The 18810-nt window shown below is 30.4% G+C and overlaps 1 protein-coding gene across 1 annotated transcript in view; it reads left to right on the top strand.

Annotated features, from left to right (window-relative positions):
* The window catches only part of LOC143911065 (uncharacterized), a 165683-nt gene extending 155669 nt beyond the window's left edge, over window positions 1-10014 (top strand). Inside the window, 21 exon segments of the mRNA XM_077429792.1 lie at window positions 40-174; window positions 1891-1964; window positions 2821-2974; window positions 3051-3212; window positions 3601-3700; window positions 3778-3916; window positions 3986-4149; window positions 4215-4294; window positions 4380-4559; window positions 4635-4751; window positions 4910-5408; window positions 5439-5614; window positions 5663-7067; window positions 7223-7322; window positions 7943-8028; window positions 8107-8216; window positions 8288-8673; window positions 8743-8936; window positions 9018-9195; window positions 9377-9641; window positions 9715-10014. Of these exon segments, the coding sequence (XP_077285918.1) occupies window positions 40-174; window positions 1891-1964; window positions 2821-2974; window positions 3051-3212; window positions 3601-3700; window positions 3778-3916; window positions 3986-4149; window positions 4215-4294; window positions 4380-4559; window positions 4635-4751; window positions 4910-5408; window positions 5439-5614; window positions 5663-7067; window positions 7223-7322; window positions 7943-8028; window positions 8107-8216; window positions 8288-8673; window positions 8743-8936; window positions 9018-9195; window positions 9377-9641; window positions 9715-10014 (5004 nt within the window).
* The last annotated feature ends 8796 nt before the right edge of the window (window positions 10015-18810 follow it).

Raw genomic sequence — 18810 nt, 5'->3', positions numbered from 1 at the left:
ACATATTGTAACATATAATAAATTATGAATACATTTCAGGGTGATTGGGTTTATCCTCACAGACCTGGAGACTATGCTACTTTGACGAGAAAATACTTGGGATCTTTATACTGGTCCACACTCACCCTCACGACTATAGGCGACCTTCCAACTCCTGAAACTAATGCCGAGTAAGTTTAATTGAAAATGTATTGCTTGTGATACATCTGTGTCATATAAGACGGAGAAAGTAATTATGAAACTTGTGCGTCTCAAATATGTTATATAACAAGTTGTGAATGGATTTTTGTTGTTTATATTAAAATTATTCATTAGATTTTAAAGTTGAGAATTTTTTTGATGTAGGTAAACAGTCTGTTCTTCTTAATTGAAAAAAATGATAAAAAACATCGTATAATATATATAAATGATAAAATTAGCGGATAACTTGTGTAGACTTGTGGAGAATCATAATATAATAATAAGTATAAACTTGATGATTTACGAGAGGCTTAATTTTACAGAGTTTGCGAGAAATCTTCGAATCTTTTATGCGTTCCGGTTAATAAAATCCACATTAGATTTATGGGACAAAAAATACATTTCGACATGTAATATTACATTATGTTATAATCAAAAGCAATAATTTTACCACCCCTAAAATTGCAAAAGAGCCAACTTAACGTGGTTCATAAATATTAAAATTATATGTGCTATTACTTTTAGTAAACTTCAAATTCAGTGATTGGAAACGAAATGTAATGATTATAATATAGGTATATTATATAATATGTATTTTAGAGAGGAAAAATTAAGGGTATTAGTCGTGTTTCGTTTTATTTTGTAATAATAAAAATTCTAAAAAATAACAAATACATTTAGTGAAATTATAAAGACAATTAAACTGTAACTATTTTTACTAACCTCTTTTTATTCAACAATTTAAATGGTTAGTAACTTTTATAGACATTTAAAAATATCAGTGTATTACATAAATAATCATTCAAATTGCCTGGAATTGTTCGGGTGGGTGAAATTTGAAATACAAGAAGAAAATTTCAAAATTTAGTATATTATAGGCTTAAAAAAAATTAGTATATTATAGGTTTTTCATTCAAAGTTGACCCTTTTTCATTTCAAATTAAACCTTTTTCATTCAAATTCAACCTTTTTCATTTCAAATTGACATTGAAAGGGATCAATTTCAAATAAAAAGGATCAATTTGGAATGAAAAGCCTGTATCATGGAGATAATATACTAAGTTTGGTGATTCTGAATTGAAAACAAGATTTTCATGGGGGATAAATAAACAGACATATGTATATATTTAAATCCATATATAGTAAATAGTAAGTAAATCGGTTATTAACAGTCATACAAAGTTACTGACCAATTAAATACATTAAATATCAATGAACTATATACATACTTGTATATGGAAATATTTATCTTTTTTTTTACCAATTTAACAATCAATGGAATAAATACCCAACAATTTAATATTATAAAAACGTGTTAAAACAATCAATTAAAAAACATAAATGCATTAAGATGTAATTTAAATACATTTTAATTATTTCAACACAAGCCCGACCGTTTCGATGTTTAAAATTTAATAAATAAAATTTTTACTCATCTGTGTATATGATATAAATTATAAAATAATAATAATTCGTTTTATGAATAATAATAAAGTAAAAAATAAATATTGTTTTAAATCAAGACATCTTATAAAACATGGCTTTAAGCAATTGAACGTGTGACGTCACACTCGGAGTAAAAACTGTATTTTTTTTCTATCGATTGCAAGTTATACCATGTTTGTCCATATCGATATATGTATGTGAAGATGTATTAAATGAGCAAAGGTATTAAACACGCGTACCGTGCCCTATTTTAGGGCCTCACAGTCAGCGGATGGTCCCAAATCTCTGCCGAGGCGAGGCCTCAAGTCCCGTCTGCTGCAGTTCAGGTCCAATGGCGGGTACGTCACCAAATGTCATCATCATTACACCCGTTACTATCTTTGGATAACGTCCATGCTAACGTGGCAACATCCTCAAACTGTAAAGAGCATATTTGTGTATGTATATTGTATGCGGGATAGTGCCACGTTTGTACGTTACCGGCTAACTTTTTAAGTTGAACTTTTTCTCCTCCTTTTCCCTTCACATAACTAATATACTAAAGCCCTATATAGCGTGCGCGTTCATTTTTCATGAAAGGCATTCTTTCGTATATACTTTCTTCCCTTTCTTTATATACATACATCTTTGTACTGTTTTTTTTTTTACTTTATTTGAATATAAATGGCTGTTAGCAAGTTTGTACCGCCGCGGCAGAAATTTGGAGGCTGTTCGCTGACTTTTATACAAGACTTTGGATGTGTATATTTTGTCACATATTTTGATTTACATCATTTTTCGTCTTATTCTTATTACAAAAATATAAAATAAACAAAAACACACACAAATGTATTGTATATACTTTTATAAAATATATTGTGCTTTTTTTTACAATTAAATTAATAATATATTTAGTGACTATTCATTAACAATTTGATTAGGTAAGATGAAATAAACATAATAAACTTATATGTATTATAAAAAAATCCAAAGTAAAGTTTTCGAACAGCCATCAAAATTTTTAGCCATTTACTGTTGAAGTTCTCTTTCCCTTGCTAATTAACAAACGTTTGTAAATATACCTACATATTATATATATTATATTATTTTTGAATTTATATAAATCGTTCACTGTTCGAAAACTTCTTATTCGAGATAGTATTGCTATTTTTATTTAATAAATACTCAACAATATTCGTTTGTGTTCATTTGAAGGTACATATTTACAATAGTGAGCTATTTGATTGGAGTGTTTATCTTTGCCACCATAGTGGGTCAAGTTGGAAATGTGATCACAAACAGAAACGCTAATCGATTAGAGTTTGAAAGACTTTTGGATGGTGCAAAAACTTACATGAGACATCACAAAGTGAGTGTTATTGAATTAATGAAAGTATTCCTGTATTAGAACTAGAATTTGATTTGATTTCATTCATATTTTCTAGGTGCCAGGTGGTATGAAACGTAGAGTACTACGATGGTACGATTATTCGTGGTCCAGAGGAAGGATTCAAGGTGGTGGTGACATCAATACAGCTTTGGGTCTATTGCCGGATAAATTAAAAACTGAACTTGCTCTACATGTAAACTTAAGTGTTTTAAAAAAGGTATAAAAACTGTCGAATGAGTGTAAAATTATACTAAAAGCAGCATTTTCAATATATTTTTATATTATAATGAATCAATTCATGAAAAAAGTTAGCTAATCAGTAACCAAATGCGTATTTACATTGTATATGTGCTATTTTGTAGTTCCCAATTAAGTGCATTTGGATTTTAAAGAATTAAACATGTCCATAAATATATTTGAATATAATATTTATACATTAAATTAAATTAATATTGATAATTTGGTTTATTAACTTATGTAAATATATAGATTTCATTAAAAATGTCTTGGGTTTTTTAATCAAACCATATAGCCGACTTATATAGATATACATTTACGATGTGCGAATTTATTTGACCGTTCTTTATACAACGTTAAAAATGTAGGTCACAATATTTCAAGAATGCCAGCCGGAATTTCTTCACGATTTAGTGCTCAAAATGAAAGCGTACATTTTCACTCCGGGCGATTCTATATGCAGAAAGGGTACACTTTTAAAAATATAAATATTTTTCTCATTATATGCTTGTTTTTTGATTAAAAATTGTGAAATTATATATTAGGAGAGGTCGCACGAGAAATGTTTATCATTGCTGATGGTATATTGGAAGTAATATCTGAAACGGGGAGAGTTTTAACGACGATGAAAGCCGGAGATTTTTTTGGTGAAATTGGAATACTTAATTTGGATGGATTGAATAAGTAATATTATTATATTTTAATATTCGTTCTTTATAAATGGGTGATATATTAATAAATGTATATTTTAAGACGTACTGCCGACGTTCGATCTGTTGGTTATTCGGAACTCTTTTCCCTGTCACGTGAAGATGTTTTGGCAGCAATGAAAGATTATCCAGAAGCACAAGAAATACTTCAAACTTTAGGTAGAAAACGCTTACAGGAAGCCAGAAACTGTTCGAGAAAAGCAAAAGGTTTGTTGGTATTGCATAATACAAAAATATGTTACATTCAATATTTAATATGGCTGAATTGACAGGTGAAAGTATTGATAATAAATTAGATGGTGATAATAGTGGACCAAAAAAAATTGTACATAGACTACGCAGTGATGTAAAGGTAGACTTGTAATGAAATATTATCCAATATTCTATTTGTTGCACCCGAGAACTCATTGAACGATCAATTCTGTAATATGTTTCAGGGATTAAGAAATGCACTTAGAAGTAGATCTCGTCCAACTCGGAGATCAATAAATGGTGATACTTTAGAAATGAGAGCATTAGCAAGTGCCGCAGCTGACGGATCAGTTGGAAATATCTGCTCGAAAGGAGTGCTGCGGAGAATGCCCCGAGTGGAGAGCGATGAAAATCATCATGCAGAAGTATTATTTTATACAATAATTCACAGACATGCCAAGTGAAACATTTGAATGTACTTATTTGTTGTCTTTTTTCAGGATGAAGCAAGTGGGAGTGCCGAACCAAGTTCGGTAGCTAAAGATGAGAAGGTAATATCTCCTTTGGGAGCTGGTCTCCCATTGTTAGCACGGCTTAAACTACTCAAGGAGAGACAAGTATGATAATATTTATGTAATTTATGATGAAAACATTACTTAAATAGTATTTGAAGTTGTTATTTCTTGTGAAGTTGTTTTGCACCTATGTACATATGTTGAACTTGTATCAGGAATGTATTTAGAGAATTTTTAATAAAAGGCATCATACTTTTCAGGAACGTGAAGAAAAGGAAGCTTCACGACATCATGGAATTAGTGCTTTTCAAGTCTCACCAGCGCCATGTCAATCCGCACCAGCTGTGTTAACACACAGTGACCCAGAAGTTATTGGAGCTGGTTTACCATTGCTTCAAAGACTGTTATTACTAAAAGCTAAGGAGGATAGGGAAAAAATTCTATTGGGACCTTCGACCAGTGGTATAGAAAAAATAATGCTCAGTAGCAACCCTCCGTCCAGTACAGACACAATAAGTCCTAGTTCGTTGAAGAGTCCCTTAAGTCCAACGGTGAAAACTTTGAGTCCAGTCCAGAAAGGCTCAGGTTCCAACTCGTCCGGAAAGTCACTGAGTCCAACGAGGAAGCCTTCAAGAAAAAATTCTTCAGGGTCTAGTGATTCTTCGTTGAAGCCGAAAGTGAGTTTCAAAGATAAAATAATGAAAGTTCAAAGTGATGGAACTTCAATTTCGCAACCATTAAGCCAGGATAAGACTGATTGTGACAAAATGCCCAGGACAAGCGACAAAGTTCCTTTAATATTAAAAAGTGAAAGAGTGACGAACGAATCGAATCAAATACAAACTATATCAATACCTGCAAGTGTTGTTAATAAGATTAAATCACCGGTGAAAGCGGTGGGTACTACTTTTAGGGACAAATTAAAATTGCTTCAAGGACTCCCACCGAGCCAAAAAGAGACTCCTGTGCCAAACGTTGTGCCAAAAAGAGATGAAATTCCTAGTGTTAAAAAGTTAGACACTAAATCGAGCCAATCTAATGAGACTAAATGTAACTTAGGCCCAACAAAGGATGACGTCATAGACCAGGCCTCAAAGAAACCCTGGTCGATGCTCAAAAAAGCGGCAATTTTGAGTGATTCCTCAAGTCGGCAATCTAGTATTAATTCGGAAAAAATTGTACCGCCTTCTTGTGTTACGGAAAGTGCCAAAACTGATACGAGTGCCAAAAATACAGCTTTATCTAAGTTAGAATTAGGGAAGACTTCGCCATCACCCGTTACGTCCTACGATACAATAACGCCATCCCTTAGTTGTAACATTAGCAATAGTGATAACTTAGGTTTAGAAAATAAGGTCGAAATGTATGATTTTATAAAAAGTCAAACAGCATCGACTTCCTATGCCACCAAAGATAGCGTCGCAATATCACAAGAGTCAATTACCAAAAATAGCACTGATATCGAAACCGAAACCATCAATGGAGACGAACCTTCTCACAAGAAGGAAGAAATATCGAAACCATTGTCGGCCAAAAAGAATAAGAACTACGTTTCAGTGGAAGACTTATCACCAGAATATGGTATACTGCCGTTTGTCAAAAAATTAAAAATACTGAACGAAAGACAAAAGCTCGCCCAACTTGAAAATGAAGTGAAACAAAAGAGACGTTCGAGCTTTGACTATGGAGAAAATTGTGCAGAAGTTGATGTATTGATCAGATGCCATTCAGAAGGAAGCTCTTCATTTAAACGACCGTATAATTACACCAGCAGAAATACAACTCTGTCTAGTCAATCGACAAGTGACTCCCAAACGCTACTGAGCCCAGAATCTAACGAGACTGCGGAACGACGAAATCTCAAGTCGATCCTGAAAAAACTTTCAGAAGACGTTCAAGAATCGCCCGTATTAGGCTCGAGAGATTTCAAGAGGTTGATAAGAGCACCCACCCTCGAAGGCTATGCAGCAAGACATTCAAAGTTTTCTAAAAGTGTCACATTCAATCGTGACACTCTGACATCACCCCCGAGCAGTGCTACGGAGCAAAAAACGCTATTTCCAATCTCCAATCCTTACCAGAGACTAAGAAGTGCACAGTCGGAAGATTCTCAAGAACGAGTTGAACCTGACGATAATTGGATCTCTAGCGATGATAGAGATTTCACTCCGAGTTTTGTTGAAATCAATGGAAGTAGTGATTTGTTGAATACTGAAAGGTCTCCGATTCTGAGCGATATATTGGTTGAGAAAGCTGGTCTTGAAAGCTTGGGAGGTGTTGAATCGTCTTTGGATCCTAAATATACTTACACGCGTCCAGTTCTGGAAACACTTCATCCTGAAGAGATAAGAGTACCACCGGAAAAACCGAAGTTGAGGATAATATCTGCTATGAATAATCAAAGGAAACTTTTTAGAGGTGTGAATTTGTATTGAATATTGTAATTTAAAATAATTTATAACTTGTACATAGAGTTGAAATTTAATCGGCTCAACTTGTTTGAATTGTTCATTGTTATAAAGGTTTGATCTAAGCCAGATTAATAGTATAATTGTGATAAATTTGATTTTTAGGATCGTTGGAAGAACAGGAATACTTTGGAGAAGTTTTAATGGGAATTAAGCATGTGATTCAAGGTCATCTTCATGAAGTTCAAGGAAAGTTTCAAGATAGGTATACTACATATATGCACATATGTATAACCGATGTACTACAATGTATATTATTCAAGTGGGATTTATATGTTATTCAAATCAAGAAGAGAGCACGTATAAATGATTAACACATTCAGCCCGGCGCATGATTTCATACATTTGCCCGTGTGGCGACAGTCACGCGTATTGGCACCCAATTACGCGTGACAGCATTAAATCACTTTATATAATGAGTTGTCCCTAAATCTTTAGAGCTTTATAGGAATTTTAGTGCTCAATGAAGTGGAACCGTAAAATTATAGTCTGCTATAGTACTATCCGCGTGGCCACCGGTGGTACACGCCGGGTTGAACGTGCTAATTGGCATGCTTGGGTTGAGTGTATTTTTAAATTGATATGATGTGACCAAACGACAGCTCGTTTTGGCGAATTGAGAAAAAAATATGGTTTAAAACGCTAAGCTAGTCTCATTGCACCTTACAGGTGTGTCCCATCAAGAATTTAATCCCAGATACATATATAATTTTATATTCAAAATACATAAATGTTAAAAATCATGCTTAGAAACTAGGCTTAAGCTATTTTAAAAATGCAAAAATAAATAACAGTAAAATAAAAAAGTTTGTAAAAATGAATTAGGTTCAATAATTTGGAGATGGAAGTGAAAAAGAGAGACGAAATAATATCCCAACTGCAAAACAGAATACAAGAATTGGAAAGGGTTGGTTTTTATCCAACTAATTATTTAGAGATGAATGCAAATTTCAATTTACAACAACGACAGAGAGCCAATTCAATCGAAGGAGATGATAAAACTATATCAGAAGACTTGCTGTCGCGTGAAGTCGACACCGTTTCGGGTTTGACAGCCAGTTCCGGAAGTGATGAAATATCTTTAGATCAAGGATTTATGGTATGTGTTTTTTTTTCTATTTGTCTATTAAACAATATCAATGTAATTTTGATGTAATAAATACTTTGCAGAGAGGCGATTCTCTGGATACTGTGTTCACAACATCTCCACCGAATATGGCAATACTAATCGAAGAAGATAACGTTTTCATGCCCGTTACAGAAGTATTGCCTCAAAATAATGCTTATATACAGCCTCAACAATCTGCAGAAGCTGAGATTGACGAAGCAACATTTGAAAGTTTAAGACAGACACGGTTAGATTTTGAGAGTCAACAGCCGAAGGTGCAAGAAACAGCATTTAGAGAGAAGATTGTTTCAATTTCGAAAAAGAGCGATTTGAAGAGAAGTCATCCAGATTTGACGTATTCAAGACACAAGGCAGCCAAATTAAAAGAAAGGAGGTCTTGGGAAGAAAGTAGTGATCAAGAGAATATGGAACTTCAAGCACTTTCAAGGTTTTTTAATCTTATCTGTTTAGATGGATGTTACATTATGTAAGTGGTAAAATATGATATGAATTTCAGATCTATCTCTCCAAAAATTATGGACTCAGAGCAGCAATCATTCTTGAGTCCCAAATTGAAAATCAACCATCAAAAGTTAAAAAGGGCATCTCATCCATTTCATGTATTCGGCTCACATTTGGATCCAACTAAGAGTAAAATAAAGAAAACGTCTTCAATGGACACTGGCATTCATCATACAGGAATGAAAGGAGGTACTGTTGATTCATTTCGTACAGTTTTTTATGGATATTTAAATATAATGTGTATTAAATAGACGTTATTACTTTTTGAAGAACCATCAACATCGGAGCAAGAGCATAGGAAATTTAGTTTAGGATCATTCTTTGGTTATCATAAAGGAAGACATGCTTCACCTGCTATGTCCTTGGCGACAGCTAAGAGACGATTCCGTCAACAAGATAGTGTAGTTCTTGATATGGGAACTGAATACGCATCAAGCGACGGAAACAAGTATTATTGATATTATTGTAAATATGAAATACCTTATGGTGTTAAAATGAAAATAGCTATAAAAATACAAACCGATTGAGAATAATAATAGTCATTAAATGCTTTTGTTATATAGTACAGTTTACTGTTATATATGTATGTATAATTATGTCATTGAAATTTATTTATTTTAACAATTCAGTTCATCAGCAAGTAACAGTAGTGGAGATTCTGATTACATTCCAAAACCGCCTACCTTTGAACAATTTCACGTTAGGAGAGATTCAGCCAGTAGTATTTTGAGTTCAAAAGGAAAAAGCACATCCAGCAGTGTTAGTGGCGGAGATTGGGAAGTTCAAATGTTGGCTCAAGAGTTGGATAGAAGAGAAAGAGATGAGGCACGTAGAATTCGAGGATCTCAAAGTCGAAGAACGGGAGAACCTTCTGTATTAAATAGTCTAGAAGAGGTAATGCTATTATTCAATATTGAAAAAGATCAAATTTCATATGTGAATTTATCTATTTTTTATTTTTTTATAGGAGTCGGACACTCCAGTGACACCTCAACATCAAGGTATAGATTTCGCAGAAGTTGAAGATCTTCCACATCATACCGAGTCCATCACACATTACTCTCCTCATCGGTTGCAAAAGACGGGGTCATTTTCTGAATCTTCGACGTCGACGGCAGATTGGCTACAGCGACGGTCACGTGGTTTGATCTTGAGGGCATCTAGTTTGGAACATCCTGAACCGTCGAGATCACCCCCAGGTTCACTTCTTCCTGGACGCCTTGATTCGTTTAAATCTTCGAGCACCGACGGGCACAAAAGACTCTGATGCTATATTTCCAAATTAAATTTTAAGCTCATACATACATTGTTATGCTAATTGGAATTAATCAATTTTGTCTGGAATCCGTTAAATATAGTATACGAAATATCTTGTTTCGAAATTAAGATTTTGATCTAAAAATATATTTGAAAAAGTTTGTGATACATGTCTTAGACACTCGGAGAAGAATTGTCACAATGTTTTGGCACATGTATTATAATTTCTTAGGTATTTTAACAATGTGGTGCTTTTATTTTTTGCTCGGTAGATCATCGTTGTCTCTGACATTTTATATGTTTGCAAATGAATAGTTATTAAAAAGTGTGATAGAGCCATACGTCCAAGTAATACTTAGCACGTGTAAAAGAATGATAGTAACGGAACTATTGTGAATCAAGTACGCTCATCTAACTTCATCGTGTTATAGAGAATCGATTTATAAAAAAATTTTGAGAAAGTCTAGAATGTCAAAAAAATAGTACACATGAATCACACACTAAAAAATAAATCATAATCAAAATAAAATTATGATTTTTCCTAAATACCAATTTAAGTATAATATATCAATCATAATAAATGTATTCCTAAAATTTTGACATGGTTGAAAATTCGATGAAGTCATGGTTGAATTATTAATTTTTTTTTTATGTTTGTCTATGAAAAATATTTAAAAAAATTCTACATACCTAAATAATTCCTAACTTTGAACAAAAAAAAAAATATATCAGGAAATAATAATGAATGCACTCATAAAATGTTATTGTATACATATGTACATACATATACATATACTATACTTACATACTACATACATATATTATTATATATTTTTATAAAAATAAAAAATTTATAAAAGTTACAAGGCATTTCAAAATTATCTCGATCATTTTGATAAAACATCGAAATGAAATTATTTAATTAAATTCTATTTTCTATCGACAATTAAATCCGTTTATTTTTTTTGGTAGTTCTTAATCTAAAGCTAAACTGTTGATTGTTTTTAGCATTATTTATCTTCTATCTATATGTATATTTTTAGAAATCATATATATTTTATGAAAAGTTTAATTAAATGAATTTATAATCTTGTTATTTTATTTTTTTCAGGGTATACTATGTACTCATACTTATTATAAGTAAATTTCAATATAAAATTAAATTAAAACTCAAAATAAATTCCCATCCATACAGTAAAAAAAAAAATGGTTTTTGAATACTTTATTAATAAATATGTAAAATGTTAATTGATATACATATGTATGTACACACATAAATACATACATATATTAAAATTTGTTCTTTGTTAAATAGTTTTAAATAATGTTCCAATTATTTGTTGTTTAAGTTATTCAAATCACAATTGAAATGCATAATAATTCACACAGATTTAAATAATTTAAAGATGTCATATTGTGTTGAATTTATTACTTATTAAAAAAATGCATATTCAATAATTTTTTTAATGTTATTTTGAAAGTGCATTTCATACTATACATATTTTAAATGTATGTATGCAGATAATGTAACAATAGCACAATTGGCGTTATTATCTTATGGATAGAATATGAAAAGAAAAAAAAATTACGGTAGTAGAAATATCAAATTTATTATTATGTATACATATACAATTGTATGTATCTTTAGAGAAGTAAAGAAAAATTATATAAAATGTGATAAATTATATTTTAGAAATTAATTAATAATATGGTAACTTATTTACGAAGGAAAATCGAAAGCTAGATATTTTAATTAAATACATAAATATAGTAGTATGAGGAATACATATATGTAAATAACTTATGAATTTGTATAAAAATTCGCATAAGTACTCTAAACCACATGCATGGTAAAAGAAAACAACATACATATTGTTGATTTATTACATTAATCTAATGACACTCATAATATATCAGTCGGCGTAAAATATGTAATAACAAAATACAGAAAATTTATTTAAAAAAATTGATAATCAGTGTATTTATTATTTCTTATATTACAATCATTATAATTTATTATTGAAAATATTTGTTAGTTTAAATCACACTCATAATTTACATATAATGAAGTATATGTATGTCAAGTATGGGAGCGCACACAGATACACATACTAACATACATACATACATACACACACACAAATATATTTATTTATATATACATATATAAATGTTACGTAAGAATAGCGATGATTAATTGAAACAATTATAGTAAATATACATATACATACCACGGACACAAAATGTAATCTTAATAAGATTATAACATATATAATGTATATAACATAGCATACTTAAGTAGAAGTGAAAATGAATATATTATACATTTTTATTCCTCTCATTTACCACGTGGCCACTTTTATAATGATTTTTATGGTTACAACTTCATTCTTTAAAACAGTGATTCCCAACCGGTGAATATATATGTAGATAGTGACGTCGAAAGATATGTACAAATCAAAACATTGCGACTTTTCATTGTTCCACTTTCCAAACGTAGCATGGGATGGCTTTCAATTGGATTTAATAGACATTTTCAATTATGGCTATCGTATAAAACATTAAACATTCATTATTATATTGTTTAAGTTAATTTAAAAAAAAAACTTTTTAAATGATTTGCAACCAAATGATTACACTTTCCTTATGTGAGGAGTTGAATTTATAAAAAATGGCATGCTAAAAGAAATAACAAGGATTGGGAGTCATTGGTTTAAAGCAAAAACGAAATTTAATACATAAATATGCTGTACGACACACTAGTGACAAATATTCAATTTTTTTGTTGATTTTTCAAGTTGAATTTTGTCAATATTATAAGTAAATCTATTGTAAGTGTGTCCTAAGTAATATATTGTATCATTATTTACATTTTTATTGTGTTAAAATATTAATATAAGCGACAGTGTCAAAGTTAGGTTTTTGAATTTACTCACAATTGATTTATATTTTGCTAAATCCTCCAAAGATGTCATACCTATTTTATTTCAATTATTACCCAGTTGTATTGTATAAGCAGAGAGAAATGTTACAGTAAAATTTATATATATATATATATATATATATATATATATATATATATATATATATATATATATATATATATATATATAATAATATATATAAATGAAAATGTGACATCGTTGTAATTATTGTAATTGAAAAGAATTTTCGAATAAACATCAAAAATAAATACTGACCAAATTAAACACAACTTGTTTCATATACCTACATATTATTAATACAGATTGTATATTAAAAACCGATAACAACGAAGTTCTATAAATATGAACATTAACATTACATTGTTTGTAATAAAAATCTTAAAGAACATATATTAAATTAAATTATGCAGACTTTGATACGGCTACATATGTACATAGAACATTCGGAATACAAGTTTTATTAAGTAATCTATCACGTTTTGCGGCTTGAAACTTTGTACGAATTCAATATTGGATTTCTCCTTTTTAATAATACAACTTATATAACACGCTTTAGGTGTGTTATTAATTGAAAAGTTAGTTGTTGGATGTGAACGAATCACATCTCAGAGACGCAGTTTGTTTTAATGCCGCATTTAATAAACTTTTAATCCCCAACTCGCCCCTAAGCTTCTAATCTTCCATCAGCTACAGCTTCCTTGGGATTCAGAGACACAATCGTGGTCTTACCTTCTTAATAATGTTAAATTAAATGTAAACGTCGAATAAAATACATTATAATGCCAACTATGTATGTAGAATTTGTATAAATATTATACATCCATTCATATGTATGTATTTAGATACAAGATTTGTTTAAATAACAATGAATTATATGAGATATATTTCTAAAATAACTATATGGATGGATGGTGGTTCGATTCAAAAGACGATTTAATTTTTTTTAAAAGATTTTGAATTGTTTGAGCAATTTACAGACTGTATATTTACTGCAAGTATTATGAATACATACGAAAATTCGAACTCGAGATTTTGACTGATTATAACTCGTAGTAACAATAGATGGAAGTTTTGTAATCATGCGAAAATTTTGACTGATTCGAACTCAGAATCGATTACTGATCACGTTTTCATGATCTAGAAAAAAATGTGTGTGTGTGTCTGTGTATTTTGGGGAACACCGTTAGTCCTATTGAACTGAAACTTAGTATCGGTTACTGAAATTCTTATCGATACGACGTAAATTTTTTTCAAATTTTTAAGTTGACCGGAAATGGTAGCTCCCCTTATAGGTGTCCCTTTTTTTAAGTTTTTGAATTCAATTATCTCCCAAACCGCTAACTGAATCGAACTGAAATCTTTTCACCTGTAATAGACATATAAATTTTATAACCTAATATTTTTTTAAATATTTTTATCTGAACCGGAAGTAGTACTTTTACTCTGGTTTTTTATTCTTTACTTTTAGAAATATATAAAAAAGAAAATATTTATTTCTTTGGATGATGTTAATATTTGACTGATAAAGTCTTAAATAAAAAAAAAGGAATAAATCTGTTGGTTCTGTGTTCGCCCCACACGCGGTAAATTTTTTTTCAAATACCTTTTAAATATATTTAATTTAATATTTATATTTAATTGTTTAATATGAAAAAAAAGGGTTTGCTACAAATCGCTGCAAACGACGCGGTTGTATGCATACATGCAGCGAAATTCGCGACTGTTTTAATTTAAGCATGTACGAAAGACGACATAATCATTGGGTTGCACAGATGACATTTCGATATGCATTGATGATTGGCAATTAGTAAAATTAAGTTGGATCTTTCTGGCAAGTTTAAAAAGGCAAAAGTATGAAATGAACATGCAGCCGCGTCATTTGCAGCGATTTGTAGCACAGCGGAATAAAATATAGAGTGAAAAAGAAAAAGCTATAGGCGTTTAAGCAAAAAAAATCTGATAAATCTAGAGGACGGAATGCATATCTAGTACGTGACTAAGCAATGGGGAAGTAACCGGACGTCGAAGATGCCCTGAGCGACCTATCCTTTATAAGGAGGTACTTAGACCATATCAAGACATTCTGGACCGAGCACTTCCAGTGCGTGTATCTCCTGAATCACCAATAAATGCTATGACACGACTTTGGCCTTTTACTTGGATCCTCCACCCACCCCTACGCAACAATACCTTTACTTATATTGATGACCAAAATGAGCAATATGGCAAAGTATGAAAACGATTGAATAAGAGGCAAATTTTTCCTTAATAGTAATCGTAAGTGGAAGTAAAAAAAGAGGTATGTAAAATAAACTACCGACCTACCTGCATATATAAAAAATATAAAACACCATTAGAAAAATTAATTAATTAATTAAATACATTTTAAATAGATGGCGTTAAATGCTCGGAGACTAGGGGTTCCAAAAAACCGCCCGAAATAAAAAGCCGGTTGGCCGGCTTTCACCGGTTTTAGAAAAATACGATTTTTTTAAGTTTAAAATTTTTATATCGAAAAAAAAAAATGTAAATATGTATATATTTGCATAATTTATATCTATTTTAATACAAAAAAAAATGTTTTTTATAAATTAAATTAAGTTATAAACATTATGAACTTTCATAAGATCATTACTAGTCACCGGAGCCTGAGGGGGCCGTGTATTGTTCAAAGGTTGTAAATGCATTGTTAAAGGTTTGCCGAACAATGGATAGCACTGTGACATCCTACCTCTAATCATTACTTTATGTTATTATTACAAATATTACAAATAATAAAATTTGTATTATATGTACATATATCACAGTCGTAAAATGGCAGATCCTAAATACGCACATATAATTAAATGATTTAAATAAGCTAGATATGTATTATAGATAAAGAGATTTCAAAGTTGTTTTTACGCATCCGTTTTAGCTTAAAAAATCCAAAAGCAACCGTTGAAAATTTCAGAAACAAATTCATTTGAAACGGCAAATACAGCGAGCGTTATCTCAGATACACAAACAGACACATAGAATAGCGATATTATATATATGATTAATTTATTTTATCATTCATTTGTATTATCTATGTATGTATATGTCACAGTGAAAATATATTTCAAGTGAAAATATACATACATATGTTCACTGACGTTTCAGTGAAATCATAACCAGTTACATTTTCAGGGTTGGTTTTATTCATTTAAGATTAGATTGTTAGGGTTGGTATTATTTAAGGGTTAGGATAGGTCAGCTTAAGTAAGGGCTGGTCCTATTCATTTAAGATTAGGTTGTAAGGGTTCAATTTATAGAGTTAAATGTTGTAAATTCATTGTCTGATACATTTTCACTGCTTAAATTGGTGAAAAAATATTTTTACTAGTGAAAATATATTTTACTAGTGAAAATATATTTTCATTTGAAATATGCTTTCACTGTAACATATGTATATATATTATTTATATGGACGATGGGGGTTGTATTATTCTCCTTATCGTCTGGCATAAAAAGTTTCTTAACCGTACATTCTATGTTTATGTGAATTTAAAAAAAGCTGATATATAATAGAATATAGGTTTCAACCGTTGAAAGAGTATTTTTTTATGGTTTTTGAAATTTGCGCTCCATTAACTGATTAAGTCGAATTTTATTTTGCTTTTGACGATCGCCCAAAGCCGGAAGAGGGTTCGAATGGTGACTTTACAACACGAAAATAATTTTTCACTTAATAAAGTTTACTCTGTGCTACGGGTAATGGAAATGAAAAACAAAGAAAAAAATATATAAAGTGGATTAAGGTGGAGGCGAACTCGTCTCCGAAGGGAGAGCGATATAAAAATTCAAATTTAAGAGTCTACTTCAATTATCGGTACACGAAAAATAATTATACATATACATAATGGTTTATTTGTATGTAATTCAGATCAGTTTTGATTGGTTCTATTGTATTTATGTTATTGGCAGTATAATATTTGTGTAATATTGTTTGTGGCATGCTTGTTACCCGAACAAAAGGTGACCGCATCGAAATTTGCTCCAGTAAATTTCGTGGAATTCCGGTCAACTAATTTCCTTTATCCCCTTCGTAGCACTTCGATACGCAATTTCATTATAAATATATAATCGATACCTAAATAAGCAAATCCGGGGTCACTTGTACATTAACGACCCCGGATACTGCAAACATGAACCCAATAATTCTATGGAAAAACTTCCACTTTGGCCCTATATATTCATATCAAAACGTATATATAACGCTAATGCGGAAAACAGCTATATAATATACGTATATTTATATCAGATTATTAAAAAATATATAAAAAATAGATTATTATAATATATGCAGCAGTTGTAGGGCTTCCAAGCTGGTTTAAACCGAAACCGAAAAGCCGGCTTTTTGACCATTTTTCAAAAAACAGAAAACCGGCTTTTTGGCTCGATCAACGGGCTTTTTAAGGTTTTATTTAATAATGTTTTTTTCCTCAAAATTAACAATTATGGATTACAAATTTCTATGAAAGATTAAAATAAATGTGTATATCTAAACTCTCTTAGGCGTATATTTCTTTGAATAACAAAAAAATGCTTAGCGGTTTCTTTGAGATTTAGTAATGGAAGAAGACCAGGTGATAAACCAATAAAATATTATTGAAAGTATGAAGTTTCAATGATCTACCCAACTTCAGGTATAGAAAAAATTTTTATCGCAAAACCTTATTTATACTTGACAACAACAAAAAAGTAGTCGTAAACGCAAATGCTTTACGCATGGGAATTTCTGGAATATAATTGATTTTTCTTCGAAGGAATTGGAAGTCCTTTAAATATTGAGGCCACACATACCTACTTTTATTATGGTTTTAAAATGTTTGTGATATGCCGTTTTTAATGAATTTGTTTCCGAAATTTGCAAGGTTTGTTAAGATTTTGGATTTTTAAGCTAAAACAGATGCGTAAAAACAACTTTACGAAATATTTCTAAGTTGAACGCACTTCGGAGCGAATCTTTTTTTTGCTTTTTAAATGCTTTTTATTATTACTAAATTATGTTCACAATACATTTTATATCTATTTTAATAGCTACCGATCTACTGATCATTTTCTATTTTACAATTTAATTTAATTTGGTTAGTAATCATAGTATTATATTATTCTAATGTTAATCTACAGCATAATAGGAAAAAGAGGTCAAAAACCTACCAGAGCGAATCTGGGTAGTTCTTTATCTATTCACGATTCCATAATTATATTTTTTTAATAATATATTCTTGATAGTAGCTTATTTAATTCATTTAATTATTTGTGCGTATTTAGAATCTGCCATTTTACGGCTGTGATATACATATAGTAATACAAATTGTATTATTTGTAATGATAATATATCGTAATGATCTAATGAAAGTTCATAATGTTTATAACTCAATTTAATTTTTAAAAAAAACTATGTATTTTTTTTGCATAATATTATATATATTTACATTTTTTTTTCGATGTAAAAATTTTAAGCTTTAAAAATAATCTTAATTTTCTGAAACCGGTAAAAGACGGCCAACCGGCTTTTTATTTATAAAAAAAACCGAAATCCGACTTTTTCTTTCGGGCGGTTTTTTGGAACCCCTACAGTAGTTGTAAGATTTAATGGTTACATTGCAAGTTTTTCTTATAATGGTGAAATATGGTATACATATGTATATACATGTAATGTATGTCAATAAATTACAAACAGTGAAAGACTAAATTCCAACTGAAAATACACGAAATTCATCCACTTTTATTGCGAAAAGTTCATATCTATGTAATTTCATAAATTATAACATATCTATGTAATTTCATAAATTATAACATATCTATGTAATTTCATAAATTATAACATATCT

Source organism: Arctopsyche grandis, chromosome 1, assembly GCF_051622035.1.
Source record: "Arctopsyche grandis isolate Sample6627 chromosome 1, ASM5162203v2, whole genome shotgun sequence".
Lineage (NCBI taxonomy): Eukaryota > Metazoa > Arthropoda > Insecta > Trichoptera > Hydropsychidae > Arctopsyche > Arctopsyche grandis.
Note: the sequence above shows the minus strand (reverse complement) of the source record. Positions and strands in the feature narration are given on the sequence as shown.